The following is a 19,887-nucleotide window of genomic DNA, read 5'->3' on the forward strand; positions in this document are numbered from 1 at the left end:
TGATCATTCACTTCCCTGAGTCATACCATAGGTTGTCCTGTTCCTGCTTCCACTGCTGACATCAGTATTTCTGAAAATGGTTTCATATAGATACATGAGTGTGCTGAAGGATGGTCAGTGATTTCAGTATTGTGGGTATGTTTTGTTGTTGTTCAGTCATTCAGTTGTGTCTGACTGTGCCACCGCATGGACTGTAGCACGCCAGACTCCCCTGTCCTTCACTATCTCCAGCAGTTTGCTCAGATTCATGTCCATCGAGTCGGTGATGCTATCTAACCATCTCATCCTCTGCTGCCCCCTACACGTTTTGCCTTCAGTCTTTCCCAGCATCAGGGTCTTTCCCAGTGAGTCAGTTCTTCTCATCAGGTGGCCAGAGTTTTAGAGCTTCAGCTTCAGCATCAGTCCTTCCAGTGAATATTCAGGACTGATTTTCCCTTAGGATTGACTGCTTTGATCTCCTTGCAGTCCAAGGGACTTTCAAGAGCCTTCTCCAGCACCACAGTTCAAATGCATCATCTTCAGTCCTCATCCTTCTTTATGCTCTTGATGCTTCACACCCGCACATGACTAATGGAAAAACTGTACCTTTGGCTATATGCCTTTGTTGGCAGACTAATGTCTCTGCTTCTTAATACACCGCCCAGGTTTGTCATAGCTTTCCTTCCAAGGAGCAAGTGTCTTCCAATCTCATGGCTGCAGCCACTATTTGTACTGATAATCGTTTCACAAACAATAACCTTTGCGTTTATGATGACATCTCTGCCAAAGAGTTACATAAAGTTACTAAGTTAAGCCTTAACTGCAGTATGTCTCAGCTGATTCTGGTGGTTATATATATAGTTTCAAAGATCTATGATTTACACACATACATACACATGCATATATATAAACACACATTCACGTATATGTGTGAATATATATATACACAGATAGATATAGATATATATACTTGGATAATTATAAACAAATATACATGCATATATATAAGTTATTTATTTTTGTATATTAGGTATATGTGTGCATATATACATAATTTTTCCTAATTGCACTTACTCTACACATTTATACATACTAATACAGTTTTAAATACAATTATACAGAATGTGTGAATTCTGAGGTTCTTAATATCTCTTTTAAGATTTTTTTGTGATTTGGGCTCTATGTATGTGTCTAATTTAATCTCTTGCCTTGTATTTTCTATAAAAGGAACATGAAACTACTGGTGGGTTCTTATAAGTACAATGTTTTGCTTTGCCTTTTTAAGTCTGTGCATTTTACTTACCCTTTGGTCAGTGAAATTCTCTGCTCTTACCCCTGTTCCTTGAACTTTTAACTTGGAACTCCTGCATATGGCTTACAAATTAGTTCTGTCACCTCTTCTAGGAGGCACTGACCTAAGCTGGGTGGGATGTGCAGTGGCCCTCCTATTTTCATTGGCTATACCTGTTATTTTGCAGGTACCTGTTGGAATCTGCACTAGATGGTGACTTCTGTCTGCTTTTGTGGTCTCTCTTCTGTGTCTTTCAGGCATGGCCTTGATGAAAGATAGTGACCTGACTATGTGGGGTTAATCACCCGTGCTTTCCCGAAGATATAGAACTTTTCTATAGTCAGTCCAAGCAATTTCATTCATATTTCTCCTCCATGTAATTTTTACACTACTGCTTCTCAGATGTCTAAGAATGTATTTCATGCTTCATTTAGTGTTTTGAGTTAGAAAAGTCAGTGTCTAGTTTGAAGAAATGTTAGCCACAAAAAGATAACACTTACATTCTTTTCCATTTCAGGAGACCCATCTTCCCAGTTGCAGGCTCAGGAACCTAAAAGTTCTGAAAATACACCAACTCTGCTGGAGGATTCCGGGTGTTATTTATCAAGTGAGCAGCAGACGCCCTCAGAGATGCCCCAGTGCTGGGGGGAGAGCCAGATCCCCACCCCCTTCTCATCACTGCCTATTGGGAGTAAACCCTGTGCTCCCCCAGAAGAGCCTCTGTCCTCTCACATGCAGTTCTTGCAACATCTGCTTGGACTGAAGAACTTGACTGAGTCAGAGTATCTTAAAACAGACTTAAGCCACTTTGAAAATGCCTCTGCCACAATATCGGATTCTGTTTTTCAGTTGCTGAAGGGCTTGATTGCTTTTTACCGAGCACCCAAACTTCCTTGTTCAAGCTTTTGGACAGAAGCTATTGATACTTTAGCTAGACTGATTGGTGATTGTAACTTATCTAATCATATTCTTAGAAAGTGTTCCAAAAAGTTGGAAGAGTTTGAGAAGACCCTGGTACAGGTTATTTTAAGGAACAACCATATCAATCGGGTAAGTAGTACATTTCTTTTATGTATGAAATAACATGTCAGTGATTTGGGTGAGCACACCGAGTGGGTAATGCCTGTTGTGGTTGCTTAGCCTCATGGCCCAGAATCTCCAGTTGGACATTGCTTTGTAGCCATCTGCGGCTCTGACCTGTCCTCACGACCCAGCTTTAGCATCTGATGTAATGGCTTTGTTCTCTGTGTAGCCTGTGTTTGAAGCTTGTGCTTCTCTGCTTTGTTGTTTTGTTGCCCAGTTGTGTCTGACTCTCTGCAACCCCATAGACTGCAGCATGCCAGGCCTCCCTGTCTATCACTAACTCCCAGAGTTTACTCAAACTCATGTCCATTGAGTCAGTGATGCCATCCAGCCATCTCATCCTCTGTTGTCCCCTTCTCTTCCCACCTTCTATCTTTCCCAGCATCGGGGTCTTTTCCAGTGAGTCAGTTCTTCATGTCAGGTGGCCAAAGGACTGGAGTTTCAGCTTCAGCATCAGTCCTTCCAATGAAAATTCAAGACTGATTTCCTTTAGGATGGACTGGTTGGATCTCTTTGCAGTCCAAGGAACTCTCAAAAGTCTTCTCCAACACCACCGTTCAGAAACATCAGTTCTTCGGCACTCAGCTTTCTTCATAGTCCAACTCTCACACCCGTATATGACTACTGGAAAAACCATAGCTTTGACTGCATAGACCTTTGTTGGTGAGGTAATGTCTCTGCTTTTTTAATACACTGTCTAGGTTGGTCATAGCTTTTCTTCCATGGAGTAGGTGTCTTTTCATTTCATGGTTGCAGTCACCATCTTCAGTGATTTTAGAGCCCAAAAAATAAAGTTAGCCACTGTTTCCACTGTTTACCCATCTATCTGCCATGAAGTGATAGGACTGGATGCCATGATCTTAGTTTTCTGAATGTTGAGCTTTAAGCCTACTTTTTCACTCTCCTCTTTCACTTTCATCAATAGGCTCTTTAGTTCTTCTTCAATTTCTGCCATAAGGGTGGTGTCATCTGCATATCTGAGGTTATTGATAATTCTCCTGACAGTCTTGATTCCAGCTTGTGCTTCATCCAGCCCAGCATTTCTCACGATGTATTCTGCTCATAAGTTAAATAAGCAAGGTGACAATATACAGCCTTGACATACTCCTTTTCCTATTTGGAACCAGTCTGTTATTCCATGTCCAGTTCTAACTGTTGCTTCTGGACCTGCATGCATATTTCTCAGGAGGCAGATCAGGTGGTCTGGTATTCCCATCTCTTTAAGAATTTTCCATAATTTGTTGTGATCCACACAGTCAGACTTTGGTGTTGTCAATAAAGTAGAGTAGATGTTTTTCTGGCACTCTCTTGTTTTTTCAATGATCCAGTGGATGTTGGCAATTTGATCTTTGATTCGTCTGCTTTTCTAAATCCAGCTTGAACATATGGAAGTTCATGGTTCATGTACTGTTGAAGCCTGGCTTGGAGAATTTTGAGCATTACTTTACTAGCATGTGTGATGAGTGCAATTGTGCAGTAGTTTGAGCATTCTTTGGCATTGCCTTTCATTGAGGTTGGAATGAAAACTGACCTTTACCAGTCCTGTGGCCACTGCTGCGTTTTCCAAATTTTCTGACATATTGAGTGCAGCACTTTAACAGCATCATCTTTTAGTATTTGAAATAGCTCAACTGGAATTCTGTCACCTCCACCAGATTTGTTCATAGTGATGCTTCCTAATAATAATATGGCTTCATTTTTTTTTTTTTTTGCTTCCCTTGTTTATTTTAAATTGTTTTCCAAGGTTGACTCAGGGATTCTTTTATTGCAGGTAACATTTCAGGTAACCTGAAGTTGTTTTGCTGCTTGGCTCTTGAGACATAATGGAGAGCATCTTTTTTTGCATAACTTTGCTATCTTTCTCAATATCTGGCCCTTTGTTTGTAAATGCCTTCACATTTTAATCCTTTATAGTTGACTACTAAAAATATCAAAGAGGAGACCAAGAGGTCCATCTAACTTATTTATGATATTTCACTGGGTAAAAGGTTCACAGGGTTGTTGGACTTTGTTTCTGTTGACAGCTTTCTGTCCCATGTTTGTTCCCCATGTCATCATCTAATGCTTAGGGGTTTTGTACAACATAGGGCTTTACCTGAATTTTCCAAACTCTGACATAGTTGAACTCATAATCCAGTTTGTTGCACATCCATCTATTCTTTTCCTCTCTACTAAGGTGTTAACTTGATCAGTATTATATAAAACTTCACAACTTAGCTTTTAACATTTTGAAAGGTACTGCATTGGAAGGACTGATGCTAAAGCTGAAACTCCAGTACTTTGGCCACCTCATGCGAAGAGCTGACTCATTGGAAAAGACTCTGATGCTGGGAGGGATTGGGGGCAGGAGGAGAAGGGGATGACAGAGGATGAGATGGCTGGATGGTATCACGGACTCGATGGACGTGAGTCTGAGTGAACTCTGGGAGATGGTGATGGACAGGGAGGCCTGGCGTGCTGTGATTCATGGGTTCACAGAGTCGGACACGACTGAGCAACTGAACTGAACTGAACTGTGTGTGGGTACATATATATATATGCAAAATATATATACATATATATGTTCAAGAAAGAGGAGACTGGAATGAGATATCTTGGAGACTGTTTCGAATAATTCTCTGATGGTAGCTTGGTTAAAATTTATTAATAAATGTAAGGTAAGATATTTGATTCATGACTTTTTTTTAGATTTGGATAAGTCTGATTTATTTTTGTGCTTTTTTAATATAACTTTGCATTACGTTTATTTAATAGCATTTTTCTAAGGAATTATTGTCTTAGTTTCATATCTGTCCTATATTTTTAGGATAACCAGTAGTAGGACTTGCAGGTATAATCTACACTGACATTTGACAGGTATCAAAGATACCTGGCATGAAACCAGGTCACCTGCAGAGATCTGCACTGTTCCTGCTCTCGAGGTCCCAGGAAGCTCTCGGGGTCCAGCCCCGGTGGATCCAGGGTAATACGAAGGTGGGGACAGAATCAGCATCCTAGGAAAAAACTTATTTAATTACAGATATATAGAGAGATTAGAAATGGATAGTGTAGTAGGAAATATTAGTGGAGAAAAAGGCTGAATAACATGGTTTACATGGGATACCAATAAAATTCCAAGACAAGGAATTTGCACCATCTACGTTGGGCCACCAGTGCCACTTGAATATCAGAAGGTGCCCCTCCTTGGGCTCCTTCTCATATGGAACTTAAAAACTGGGGCAAATAAGTATACATGGAGGGCACCCACGCTCCAGATGGTAATTCAGCCAGAAAAATGGGGAGCAAGAAAGAAATGACATGGGGGAATCAGTCTTTCCAGAAACTGATCCCATTTCTTTATTTTTTAGGTTTGCTTATGTACCTTTTGTTATACATAGGGATAAATACAGAGTCATGTGGGGGTCAGCAGTCCTGACCTTTATCAAAGTCAGGTGCTTCACATAAATGTATTAAAAAAAGGTCTTAGGGGTTTTACATCATCTCCTGGCCATGAGGCCTGTTGACATTTTACGATCCTTTCTTTCTGATAACCAAAATACTTATTTTCCAGGGGTGTTTTTTCTTAAACGAGGTGCCACCCTCTGAAGGTAGCAGATAAAGTTCCATTCCTATAGGGTGAGGGTATAGTGGGTTACAACTAAGAAAGGAATTTATTTAACCTAAGGTTAACATGATTAATCTTAAAGGTTAATACTTATTTCTCCTATATGCTAATATATTCATTATAAGGGCAGGGAATATGGAGATTTAGCAACAAACATCAGCCCAACAAGTGAAAACCCTTCACCAATGTTCCCCTTAAGATCTATTTAGTCTTAAGATAGTGATAAAGTTACATTTTTACATAGCAAGGACACAGTGATTTATAACAAAGTACAGTGATCTATAACAAAAGAGAAAACTCATTAACTCCAAAAGTCTAGTATTGCTAACATCAAAAACTACTATATTTCATTTTCTATATTCCAAATACATTGATTAATATATTCCCAGGTGGCTAAGGATATGGAGGCCTGGTGGCAATCATTGACTCAACAATGAGTAAAGCCCTATGCTAATTAAGACTTTCAAAATACTCCAGATTCTCTGGGCTGTTTATGGTTGAGAGGTTGTCACACAAGCTAGTTTGTCAGCAGAGAGGTTTGACCTGAGACACCCTTGTCACACCCAGGGCAGGGAATTAGCAGCAATTATTGGCACAATAAATGAAAAGCCCTTCACCAATATAATTCCTAACCAACCCACTATACTAACAGTTTCCAACTTCCCAAAAGATTCTGCCTTCAGCAAGTCCAAAACATCTCATGCCTCTCACAATTGGGAGGCTGTAAACAATCACATGTGGCCGAACGAACATGTACCGGCGGGCTAGATAACCTTCAGAGGAGTTCATAAGTTGAAACACTCTTGTCATGCCCAGGAATTTTTATTGACTTGGAGCTGTAAGTTAACTCCTTCTCCGAAGAGGTAATAGGGGTCAGCCCCCCGTAAAGTCAGAGGTGTAGGTGAGAGCATAAAACAGTAAAGTAGATAGACTCTAGTTTTGGGGGTAGATGCTCGGGAACAGGGGGTTTCCTGAGGCTCGATCCACCTTTGTGTATGCCAAAGCCTCCTTCCTCATGACCTTTGCCATGGGCGGAGTTCCTCACGCTGGCTCCCGGCAGGAAGCAGTCTTAATTTAATTTGGGTTGAGCTGTCCTCTACTTACAGGCTCCAGTATGGCCCTTTGCTCATTCACCTGTGTGCTTGCTTGGGGTCAGGAACATTTCCCTTGGGGTTATTTAATGCCCTTTGTTTGACAACCTGACCTTTCCTGTATTTCTGGACATCAAAAGGTGTTAATTTCTGTGATGAGAAATAGCATAAACTAATCCTAGTGTTGTACACTATTTCTTCAGAGGCCAGGGTATCATCATGGAAGTTTAACACTAGAATGCTTACAATTGTCTTTAGATTTTTCAATAGTATCTTTGTCTTAAATTCTCATTTAGGAAAGTGAATGATGACTTGAATTTAAATATTAAAACCTATAGTTGTCATTTCTAAACGTTGAGCTTTAAGCCAACTTTTTCACTCTCCTCTTTCACTTTCATCAAGAGGCTTTTTCCAACCAGTCCATTCTAAAGGAGATCAGCCCTGGGATTTCTTTGGAAGGAATGATGCTAAAGCTGAAACTCCAGTACTTTGGCCACCTCATGCGAAGAGTTGACTCATTGGAAAAGACTCTGATGCTGGGAGGGATTGGGGGCGAGAGGAGAAGGGGACGACAGAGGATGAGATGGCTGGATGGCATCACTGACTTGATGGATGTAAGTCTGAGTGAACTCCGGGAGTCGGTGATGGACAGGGAGGCCTGGCGTGCTGCGATTCATGGGGCTGCAGAGTCGGACACGACTGAGTGACTGAAATGAACTGAACTGAAAGCCAGCTTTTTCACTCTCCTCTTTCACTTTCATCAAGAGACTCTTTAGTTCCTCTTCACTTTCTACCATAAGGGTGGTGTCATCTGCATATCTGAGGTGACTGATATTTCTCCGGTCAATCTTGATTCCAGCTTGTGCTTCTTCGAGCCCAGCGTTTCTCATGATGTACTCTGCATATAAGTTAAATAAGCAGGGTGACACTATACAGCCTTGATGTACTCCTTTTCCTATTTGGAACCAGTCTGTTGTTCCATGTCCAGTTCTAACTGTTGCTTCCTGACCTGCTTATAGGTTTCTCGAGAGGCAGGTCAGGTGGTCTGGTATTCCTATCTTTTTCAGAATTTTCCACAGTCTGTTGTGATCCACACAGTCAAAGGCTTTGGCATAGTCAATAGCAGAAATAGATGCTTTTCTGGAACTCTCTTGCTTTTTCGATGATCCATCAGATGTTGGCAATTTGATCTCTGGTTTCTCTGCCTTTTCTAAAACCAGCTTGAACATCTGGAAGTTCACGGTTCACGTATTGCTGAAGCCTGGCTTGGAGAATTTTGAGCATTACTTTACTAGCGTGTGAGATGAGTGCAATTGTGTGGTAGTTTGAGCATTCTTTGGCATTGCCTTTCTTTGGGATTGGAATGAAAACTGACCTTTTCCAGTCCTGTGGCCACTGCTGAGTTTTCTAAATTTTATTGAGGGCAGCACTTTCACAGCATCATTTTTCAGGATTTGAAAGAGCTTGACTGGAATTCCATCACCTCCACTAGCTTTGTTTGTAGTGATGCTTTCTCAGGCCCACTTGACTTCACATTCTAGGATGTCTGGCTCTAGGTGAGTGATCACATCATCATGATTATCTTGGTCATGAAGGTCTTTTTTGTACAGTTCTTCTGTGTATTCTTGCCACCTCTTCTTAATATCTTCTGCTTCTGTTAATATCTTCTTAATATCTTCTGTTCTCTTGAAGAAAGTGAAAGAGGAGTGTGAAAAAGTTGGCTTAAAGCTCAACATTCAGAAAACTAAGATCATGGCATCTGGTTCCATCACTTCATGGGAAGCAGATGGGAAAACAGTGGAAATGGTGTCAGACTTTATTTTTGGGGGCTCCAAAATCACTGTAGATGGTGATTGCAGCCATGAAATTAAAAGACGCTTACTCCTTGGAAGGAAAGTTATGACCAACCTAGATAGCATATGGAAAAGCAGAGATATTATTTTGCCAACAAAGGTCCATCTAGTCAAGGCTATGGTTTTTTCAGTGGTCATGTATGGATGTGAGAGTTGGACTGTGAAGAAGGCTGAGCACCGAAGAATTAATGCTTTTGAACTGTAGTGTTGGAGAAGAGTCTTGAGAGTACCTTGGACTGCAAGGAGATCCAACCAGTCCATTCTGAAGGAGACCAGCCCTGGGTGATCTTTGGAAGGACTGATGCTGAAGCAGAAACTCCAATACTTTGGACACCTGATGCAAAGAACTGATTCATTGGAAAAACCCTGGTGCTGGAAAAGATTGAAGGCAGGAAGAGAAGCGGACGACAGAGGATGAGATGGTTGGATGGCATCACCGACTTGATAGACATGAGTGTGAGTCTTGGTGTTGGTGATGGACAGGAAAGCCTGGCATGCTGCATTACATGGGGTGACAGAGAGTTGGACACGACTGAGCAACTGAATTGAGCTGACCTGTGGAAATGAAAGAGGGGACCATGAGCCAAGGAATGCAGGCTGGAAAAAGGAAGTGGGGACTGACCCCCGCAAGGAGTGCAAGCCTGCTGGCCCCTTCACTTTGATCCAGTGAGACCTCTTCAGACTTCTGACCCCCAGAACTGTAATGGAATAAATGTGTGTTTTTTAAGCCACTAAGTTTATGGCAGATTGATAAAACAGAAACAGAAAAATATACAGACTGTGTTTACCATCCATTCAGTTCAGTTCAGTTGCTCAGCCGTGTCCGACTCTTTGCAACCCCATGGACCATAGCACACCAGGCTTCCCTGTCCATTGCCAACTCCTGGAGTTCACTCGAACTCATGTGCATCGAGTCGGTGATGCCATACAGCCATCTCATCCTCTGTCGTCCCCTTCTCCTCCCGCCTTCAATCTTTCCCAGCGTCAGGCTCTCTTCCAATGAGTGAGTTTTTCACATCAGGTGGCCAAAGTATTACCTCATAATGTATTCGTACGGTAACTCTGTGAGATAGGCATGGTTGTCGTTCTTATTTCCATTTGATAGACAGGAAGAATGAGGCTGAGAGAGTTTTGCCTGAGGCCACACAGCTAGTCCGGGCGCCATGAACACTGGCCCTTGCGACAGGCTCGCACGTGGCTGTGCCCTCTCCATGCTCAGCCCTTAGAGCCCGCACATCGGGAAGCTGACTGGATTCCAGGGTGTCTGCCGCTTCACCTGCAGAGTCTCCTGCCCCTGCCTGGTGGAGTTCTGATGCTCCTCCCTTCCCGTCAGAGTCCGGACTCCTCTGATCCCCCTCCTCTGATCTCCCCCATCCCTGCCTCAGCACTGTCAGGGACCTTAACAAGGGCTGGAATCCCCTGCCTCTGAGAAGTCCGCCCAGTCTCCTCGGGCTCTCCCGTCTCCAGTCCACCCTGAACCCTCTTCCCTGGGTTGGACAGAGCTGTGTGTCGTTGTATGAGGCCTTGCTGCTCTGTCCCTGAGCCAGTGCCGCAGGGACTGCTGAGCCTTCTGTTCTTCAGCTGTTCCCCCCGGCCTTCCAGATGGAGCATGGGTTCACAGAGAAGCCTTCCCTCGTCCCCTGCCTCTGTCTCCCTTTCCTCTTGTTGATGAAGTCTCCTTCCCGTGAATTCACTGCCTGCACGCTCTGCAGGAGCTCTTGAGTGTGTTCGTCTCCCCACAGAATCCGGTCTGCAGGCCTCAGGCCAGCCCATCCTCTCCCCATGTCCCCGTTGCTCTGTGTGCCGTCTGCTGGCAAGTTGGGGGGTCTGGTTATAGTTGGGGTGGGTCAAGAGTTTAGGCTCCTCACTGGGCTTTGCTGCCCTGGTGGGCCGAGCCACAGTTTTTTCCTGTGGTATTGGCAGCTTTAGGGAGATTATCTTTTAAAGCTTTCTATCTTGCTAGGATACCCCGTTTCCATCCTTTGGCTGGGGGAGCAGTCTTTATTGTTGTTGAATTTGTCTGTGCGCATTGGCATCTCCACGTTGTTTGCTTTTTTTCCAGCTCCAAATCTGGGATAAACGAGACGAAAAGGAAACCAGATCTGTTGTTTGGTTTTGAAGGCACTTCCATATTGTTGTCCATAGTGGCTGTACCAATTTACATTCCCACCAGTAGTGTAAGAGAGTTCCCTTTTATCTATACCCTCTCAGTCCCATTACTGGGCATATATCCAGAGAAAACCATAATTTAAAAAGGTACATGTACCCCAGTGTTCCTACCAGCACTGTTTACAATAGCCAAGACATGAAAACCACCAAAATGACCACTGGCAGACAAATGAATAAAGAAGATGTGGAATATATATATATATATATATATATATATATATAGTGGAACATTACTCAGCCATGAAAAAGAATGAAATCATGCCATTTGCAGCAACGTTCATGAACCTGGAGATGATCATGCTAAAGCAGAGAAAGAAAGATATCATATGTTGTTAATAGTAGAATCTAGAACAGTGGCACAAATGGGATTATTTATGAAAGAACTGGAACCACAGATGTAGAAGACAAACTTAAGGTTATCATGGGGGAAATGGTGGTGGGAGGAATAAACTGGGAGGTTAGAACTGACATACACAGATTATATATGCACAATATATAAAATGACCAGCAGGTATCTACTGTATAGCGCAGGAAACTGTATACTCAATATTTTGTAATAACCTGCAAGGGAAGAGTCTGTAAAAGAATATGTTATATATATATAACATATTATATATATATATGTTTTATTTATACATATATATGTAACTGAATTATTTTGCTATATATCTGAAACTAACACAACATTGTAAATCATTATACTTCAATTAAAAAAAAACACCTGAGGAATAACAAAAAAAAAAAAAAAAAGGGAAAAGGAAATGAGAGAACTCACCACCTAGTCCTTCCTTTGGGCCTAAGGTTCATAGCCTGTCTGCCTATAAGTCTTCCCGGGTGTGTTTTAAATGCAATGCCCAGGGTTTTTAGTTGTACTTGGTGAGAGGATGAGAGATGCCCAAGTGCACTTCCTGGAAGTGGAAACCCGCGCCTCTGTTTTTAAAATGCATTGCATGCTGTAAGGACCTGAGAGCTAGCCTGCTGCCATCACCCAGCCCTCCATCCTGCTGAGACGCCACGGCCAGATCTGTACTCCTGCTTTGCCGCCACTCAGACCTGTGCGTTTACGTAAAAGGCTTATGCTGCTGTTTCTCAGGTTATTTTTTTTTTTCATCTATTCACTTTTTATCATAGAAGACAAAAATTTATGTCTTACAGCTGCCCTCTGCCAGTCATAGTTTTATCATAACTTGTGGTTAAATGAATATTACATATAACATATGTATATTATATAAATATGTAAATTTTTAGCACTGGGACATCCTTTTTCATTTCCTTTTTGTGCAACTTTTTATTTTTTCTTCAGATTTTTTTTTTCCATTTGCTTACCTATAATTGATGCCTCTTTCAGATACTTTGACAGGGTTGTAAACATCCTCTCAGTATGGCCAAACAAATTAAGTCATTTATCAGTTCCACCTTTTATTTATTTATTTTTAAGGCACACCTTCTGGAGCCCTCCATCTTCCTCTTCTAATCTGGGCTGAGCTTTCTGTGTCTCTGCCCAGCTTTACTCCACGGGGGCTTCTTTCAGTCACCACCCTGGGAATTCTCTTTGCTGCTTTCTTATGCTGTATCTCAGAGTCTCTAGGCCTCATATATTCCTTTTCTTAATTTATAACTTCATTTAGGTGATGCACATTCTTTGAGCTCACTTAGAATGGATACCTGGGATGTAAACTTTAAAAATATTTGTTTACTCAACATATTTTTATCCCAACTTTAAATTTTATTGGTGGATTAGGATAGATTTTTCTGGTGGGAAATCATTTTTTTCCATAGAATGTGAGACACTTTTATACTTACTTCTGAATTCTAGTGTTGCTGTTGAAATTTTCAACATAACTCAATTGTGATTCCTTGCATGTGGCCTTTCTCCTGTGCTCACACACCCAGAGAAGCACTTAGGATACTTCTTGTTCTTATTGTTTTGTAGCCACAGGCTTCCTATTTGGATCAGTAAAGAATCTGATCCAAGAATTTGGATCTGTAAAGATTCTGTGTGCCAAGCAGGAGACACAGGTTCGATCCCTGGGCCTGGAAGATCCCTGAGGAAGGAAATGGCAACCCACCCCAATATTCTTGCCTGGGAAATTCCACGGACAGAGCTCCAGTCCATGGGGCTGCAAAAGAGTTGAACATGACTTAGGGACTAAACAACAACCACAACCACTGGATGGTGTAGCTCAGTGTGGGTCTTTTGAAATTCTTTTTCTTGAGTCCTTGGTGGGTCTTTGAATCAGGGATTTCATTTTTCAGTTCTGAAAAAGGTTTTGAACAGTTTTTCTCACATATTTTTGCCTTTTATCTCCTCTGTATCCTTTTTTTAATTGGGACAGTTCTTGGTCTAATTCTCTAGATTTCTTTTTAACTTGGGTTGTTTATTCATTTTATTTTTGTTTTTCCTAGGAGATTTCTTTCCTCAGCTTTTCTTTTAGCCAATCAATTGAAGTTATATTTCTACTCAAAAATTATTAGTTTCTATGACTGTTCTCTTAATTATTCCTTTTTATAGCTCCCAGTTCTTATTTTCTATATGATAATATGTAAAATATTTTATATTTTCCTCGTGTCCTGCTTTGCCTCTATTTTCTTCTGGTCTTTATTTCCCCATCTGCATTGATCACTGTTTTTCCTAGTTGAGACTTTCCAGTGCCTTGAAGCATAATAACCTGTTAAGATGGGCAGATTTAGGGGGCCACCTGACAGATCACTTGGAGGAAGTGTGCATGCTGCTTGCAGGGGCACTGAGGAGGGGGCAGCTGGGAGAGCCCTGGAGCTGCTTCAGCTTGCAGGGTTTGGTTGGGAAGGAGTGGAGCTTAGCGAGACATGTCCCTAACATGATGGAGAAGGTCAAGTAATGATGGTTCTTGCATGTTTTGTTAAATACTTGAGGTTCTTCTATAAGCCTGAGGTCTTGAGATGTACAGTTTAAAATTGCACGCACAATTTTGTCTGTAGGAACATGTGTTCTTGTTCCTAGGAAGGCACCCATCATTTTCATGTTGGTGAAATGATGCTGTGATCCCCAAAGTAAAGGTCACTTGGGAAACCATTGAGTTTGATTTGCATAGCCTGCCCAAGTAAATACCCTTTAATCCACATTCTACCCCTTTTCAAAACATGGCTCAAATTTCACTTCACTCATAAATTCTTTATCAATTTGATCCTGAAATGGGCTTGTCTTTTGAACTCCTATAGCAGTAATTATCTGTGTAATTCACTGTTCAGTTTGCCGTATGCTGTCTCATTTTAGCTTATCTAGTATGGCCCAGATTTTTAAAATATTTTATTAGACCTGTCAAATATTTGTATTGCAGGTAAGAGTAGCTGAAGTTAGCATCCCCTGATTTTGTTTATTAACACTGGCCTTTGAGAGGTAATATGTCGGGTTCCACATCTATGAAAGGAAGACAGTAAGTGCTTTCCTTATAGGCGTGTTGGGAATTTCCAGTGAATAGATGCACCCTGCTTATTTAACTTATATGCAGAGTACATCATGAGAAACCCTGGGCTGGAAGAAACACAAGCTGAAATCAAGATTGCCGGGAGAAATATCAATAACCTCAAATATGCAGATGACACCACCCTTATGGCAGAAAGTGAAGACGAGCTAAAAAGCCTCCTGATGAAAGTAAAAGAGGAGAGTGAAAAAGTTGGCTTAAAGCTCAACATTCAGAAAACGAAGATCATGGCATTTGGTCCCATCACTTCATGGGAAATAGATGGGGAAACAGTGGAAACAGTGTCAGACTTTATTTTTGGGGCCTCCAAAATCACTGCAGATGGTGACTGCAGCCATGAAATTAAAAGACGCTTACTCCTTGGAAGAAAAGTTATGACCAACCTAGATAGTATATTGAAAAGCAGAGACATTACTTTGCCGACTAAGGTCCGCCTAGTCAAGGCTATGGTTTTTCCTGTGGTCATGTATGGATGTGAGAGTTGGACTGTGAAGAAGGCTGAGCGCCGAAGAATTGATGCTTTTGAACTGTGGTGTTGGAGAAGACTCTTGAGAGTCCCTTGGACTGCAAGGAGATCCAACCAGTCCATTCTGAAGGAGATCAGCCCTGGGATTTCTTTGGAAGGAATGATGCTGAAGCTGAAGCTCCAGTACTTTGGTCACCTCATGAGAAGAGTTGTCTCATTGGAAAAGACTCTGGTGCTGGGAGGGATTGAGGGCAGGAGGAGAAAGGGACGACAGAGGATGAAATGGCTGGATGGCATCACGGACTCGATGGATTTGAGTCTGAGTGAACTCCGGGAGATGGTGATGGACAGGGAGGCCTGGCGTGCTGCGATTCATGGGGTCGCAAAGAGTCGGACACGACTGAGTGACTGAACTGAACTGAACTGAGATGCACATGAAGTGCTTATTAGCATGATACCTGGTACCATGTAGTCTCCTGAGGAAGAGGCCCTATTCCTTATATAATGCTGAGCTCATCTTAGGAGCAGAAGGAAGTATCTTTTTGAATTGAAGAAGACAATGAAAACAAATGACAGGTTAAACTTTATATACCCCCATACATACAAGTACCATCTTCTGTCTTTTGATCTTTTTTTTGTGTGTGTGTTTAAAGCTTAGTCATGTGGATAGCCCTAGAGTCTGTCATACAGAGTGAAAGTCAGAAAGAGAAAGACAAGTATCATATATGAATGCATAGATACGGAATCGAGGCAAAGGGCCCGGGTGAACTTATTTGCAGGGCAGGAAAAGAGGCACAGGCATGGAGAACGGGCTTGTGGCCGCAGTGGGGGAAGGAGAGGGTGGGCTGCACCGGGAGAGTAGCACTGACATCCGTACACTACCGAGTGTAAAGCAGATAGCAGTGGCCCGCTGCTGCATAGCAGGGGAGCTCAGCTCCACACTCTGTGATGACCTAGATGGGTGGGATGCGGGGGTAGGATGCTCAAGACGGAGGGGACGTATGTACACATACAGGTGATTCCCTTTGTTGTATAGCAGAAACTAACACAACGTCGTGAAACAATTATACTCCAACAATAAAAACATAAATGAATAAAGTAAAACCTTTCTGAGCATTAGCGCTATCTAACTGATGTTGAAGCACCGCCACATAGCAGGCAGAGGGGCATCATCTCGTGGTGTCACTAAAATCACTCTCAACAACCACAGCCTCCCACTGACTGATAAGCTTATTAGCGGGTTTCATTGATTTTTCTATTTTAAGTATAGAAAGTCTGTGTTAGTTAGTAATAACTATTCAACTGTCATGCTTTTACTTGCTCTTTCCCCCTCCCCTCCTGCTGAGCTGTGTTATGTCCCTGCTGTGGGGTGTGGTAGCTGTTGATTCCCCCTAGACTGTCATTTTTGCCTAGATCCCTGATGCCGTGGACTTCAGTCATTTATAGACAAATCTGAAGATAATGTCTTATGAAATCAGACGTCTTTTTTCACCAGTATGTGTTTCCTAGTTGTGTCTTAAAGCTCAGTCATGCCACAATCATATCAATTGGTAAAACATATTAATTTTTTAATTCACTCGTGTTCGGGTAGCAGTATTTGTTTTACCTTTGCCTGGTGAGTTAGGGCATCCCTGTAGTAATGACACAGACTTTTACTCCTGCACTGACTTTCCAGAAAGCTTTACCTTCTGTTTTTGTTACAGGTCTTCATCAGTTTCTTGAAGTTTGCCTTGTGGATTTTTAATGGTACCCACAATCTGCTTTGTTTTAGGATACTCCTGGGAAACAGAAGTTGTGTCTAAGGCTAAGGCTTCATGCCTCTTTGCATCCTTGTGCAGGGTTGTGTTTTTAAAAAAAAAAAAATCTGGGCTAATATTCCTGTTTAGTTCAGTTCAGTTGCTCAGTCGTGTCCTACTCTTTGTGACCCCATGAATCGCAGCACGCCAGGCCTCCCTGTTCATCACCATCTCCCGGAGTTCACTCAGACTCATGTCCATAGAGTCTGTGATGCCATCCAGCCATCTCATCCTCTGTCGTCCCTTTCTCCTCCTGCCCCCAATCCCTCCCAGCATCAGAGTCTTTTCCAATGAGTCAACTCTTCTCATGAGGTGGCCAAAGTACTGGAGCTTCAGCTTTAGCATCATTCCTTCCAAAGAAATCCCAGGGCTGATCTCCTTCAGAATGGACTGGTTGGATCTCCTTGCAGTCCAAGGGACTCTCAAGAATCTTCTCCAATACCACGGTTCAAAAGCATCAGTTCTTCAGCGCTCAGCCTTCTTCACAGTCCAACTCTCACATCCATACATGACCACAGGAAAAACCATAACCTTGACTAGACGGACCTTAGTCTGCAAAGTAATGTCTCTGGTTTTGAATATGCTATCTAGGTTGGTCATAACTTTTCTTCCAAGGAGTAAGCATCTTTTAATTTCATGGCTGCAGTCACCATCTGCAGTGATTTTGGAGCCCAAGAATATAAAGTCTGACACTGTTTCCACTGTTTCCCCATCTATTTCCCATGAAGTGATGGGACAGGATGCCATGATCTTCGTTTTCTGAATGTTGAGCTTTACGCCAGCTCTTTCACTCTCCACTTTCACTTTCATCAAGAGGCTTTTTAGCTCGTCTTCACTTTCTGCCATAAGGGTGGTGTCATCTGCATATCTGAGGTTATTGATATTTCTCCCGGCAATCTTGATTCCAGCTTGTGTTTCTTCCAGTTCAGCGTTTCTCATGATGTACTCTGCACAGAAGTTAAATAAGCAGGGTGACAATATACAGCCTTGACATACTCCTTTTCCTATTTGGAACCAGTCTGTTGTTCCATGTCCAGTTCTAACTGTTGCTTCCTGACATGCATACCGATTTCTCAAGAGGCAGGTTAGGTGGTCTGGTATTCAAATCTCTTTCAGAATTTTCCACAGTTTCTTGTGATTCACACAGTCAAAGGCTTTGGCATAGTCAATAAAGCAGAAATAGATGTTTTTCTGGAAATCTCTTGCTTTTTCCATGATCCAGCAGATGTTGGCAATTTGATCTCTGGTTCCTTTGCCTTTTCTAAAACCAGCTTGAACATCAGGGAGTTCACGGTTCACGTATTGCTGAAGCCTGGCTTGGAGAATTTTGAGCATTACTTTACTAGCATGTGAGATGAGTGCAATTGTGCAGTAGTTTGAGCATTCTTTGGCATTTCCTTTCTTTGGAATTGGAATGAAAACTGACCTTTTCCAGTCCTGTAGTTGTACTTAATTTAATAGGCATTTACTGAAACAAGTTGTAACGTAAACTAAAACCTTGATACTCGTTTGATCACTGCATAAATCAGACATTCCTTTGATTTACAAAGAAGTGTTTAAGTTGCAGTGCTCATGAGGAGGACAGAAGACTAGACAGAACAGAATGTGGTTCAGTTTACTTTCAAGGTACAGTTTATCTCTTCCTAAGACTTCATAGCTTGAGAAGCACCCTCACCAGGAGTTTATTATCTCTTCTTATAGCAACTCTGTGTTTGTGGTTGTTATTACTGTCTTCAGTTTGTAGAGGAAAAAAATTGAACATAGGCAGGTTAAAGGACTCGTTACTTAATTTACTTAATTAGGTACTTAATTAACCAGTCATGGAAAAGCTGGATCTCAGACCTATAGTTGTAACTACAGATTCTTTCCCTCTTTCTACTATATCTTATTTCCATCATTAGTTTAAAAAAATTATCCATACAAAAGGAAGTAAACTGACTTCAGTTTATGGGATAGCAAAAAAATCCATTTGAAATCAAAGACCTTAGCAGTATTTCTGTCAATTTTATAACAAGAAAATTTATTTATAGTTTGCTAGGGTGAGTTTCTGGAGAAGGCAATGGCACCCCACTCCAGTACTCTTGCCTGGCAAATCCCATGGACGGAGGAGCCTGGTGGGCTGCAGTCCATGGGGTCGCTAAGAGTCAGACAAGACTGAGCGACTTCACTTTTCACTTTTCACTTTCATGCATTGGAGAAGGAAATGGCAACCTACTCCAGTGTTCTTGCCTGGAGAATCCCAAGGATGGGGGAGCCTGGTGGGCTGCTGTCTATGGGGTTATACAGAGTCGGACACAACTGAGGTGACTTAGCAGCAGTAGCAGGGTAAGTTTCTGCATTTTATTCTGTGCACAGGTTATATTTATAGAAAGGAAAATAAAGCTACTGCTCTGTGTTATGATATAAGGTCACTGTCCCTTTGTTTTCTCTTTATTGGCTATAAATAACACTCTGTTGGAGACTTTATAATAGCATATTGAGCCTTACGGTACTAGTTTCTAATTGAATATAAACTATGTGGTTTTGCTTGTGTCTGCATAAAAATTAAAATGTCTTCCTTCCTGTTTTAATAATTTGTATGAAGTACATTTATATTTTGATGTTTATAAATTTATAAATAGGAATTTGAAGCTATCATTTTTTTTTTTTTTTTGGTATATTTTTCCCATTGAGTTCTGAATCTGCATCAAGTACCCACCGCACTTAGTTGTCAATCTTTTAAGGGTTGGGAAAGCTTAAATCAAAGCTTTCAAATATGAGACTTGGAAAAATCAAACAATCTCGAGAACGTTAAAATTGCTTTCTCATTGTTTATAAGAAACAATAATTTTGAAGCAGGACATTTTACTTTGAGCATAAAATGAACTGTTAACCTGTTTACTTGTTTTTCCTGTGGTATTTTCCATGTGCTGGGCCTGTAATATAAAAAGTGGGACCCCTCTCATGGGCTGGGCTCTGTCAGAGATACTGGATGTGCTATCCTTGACTAATGAGACACAGTCTCGGGCTTGAAAGTGAGGGCAGCTAATAATCTGGATAGCTATAAAGTAACGTGGCTTCCCATGTGGCACTAGTGGTAAAGAACCCGCCTGCC

At 41.7% G+C, this 19,887-nt stretch overlaps 1 protein-coding gene across 1 annotated transcript in view; it reads left to right on the forward strand.

Moving 5' to 3' along the window:
• The window catches only part of MEI4 (meiotic double-stranded break formation protein 4), a 197,722-nt gene that overhangs the window by 35,675 nt on the left and 142,160 nt on the right, over nucleotides 1-19,887 (forward strand). Inside the window, exon 2 of the mRNA XM_068985549.1 lies at nucleotides 1,788-2,320. Within this exon, the coding sequence (XP_068841650.1) occupies nucleotides 1,788-2,320 (533 nt within the window). The remainder of the gene's footprint in view (nucleotides 1-1,787; nucleotides 2,321-19,887) is intronic.

This window comes from Capricornis sumatraensis, chromosome 13 (assembly GCF_032405125.1).
Source record: "Capricornis sumatraensis isolate serow.1 chromosome 13, serow.2, whole genome shotgun sequence".
Lineage (NCBI taxonomy): Eukaryota > Metazoa > Chordata > Mammalia > Artiodactyla > Bovidae > Capricornis > Capricornis sumatraensis.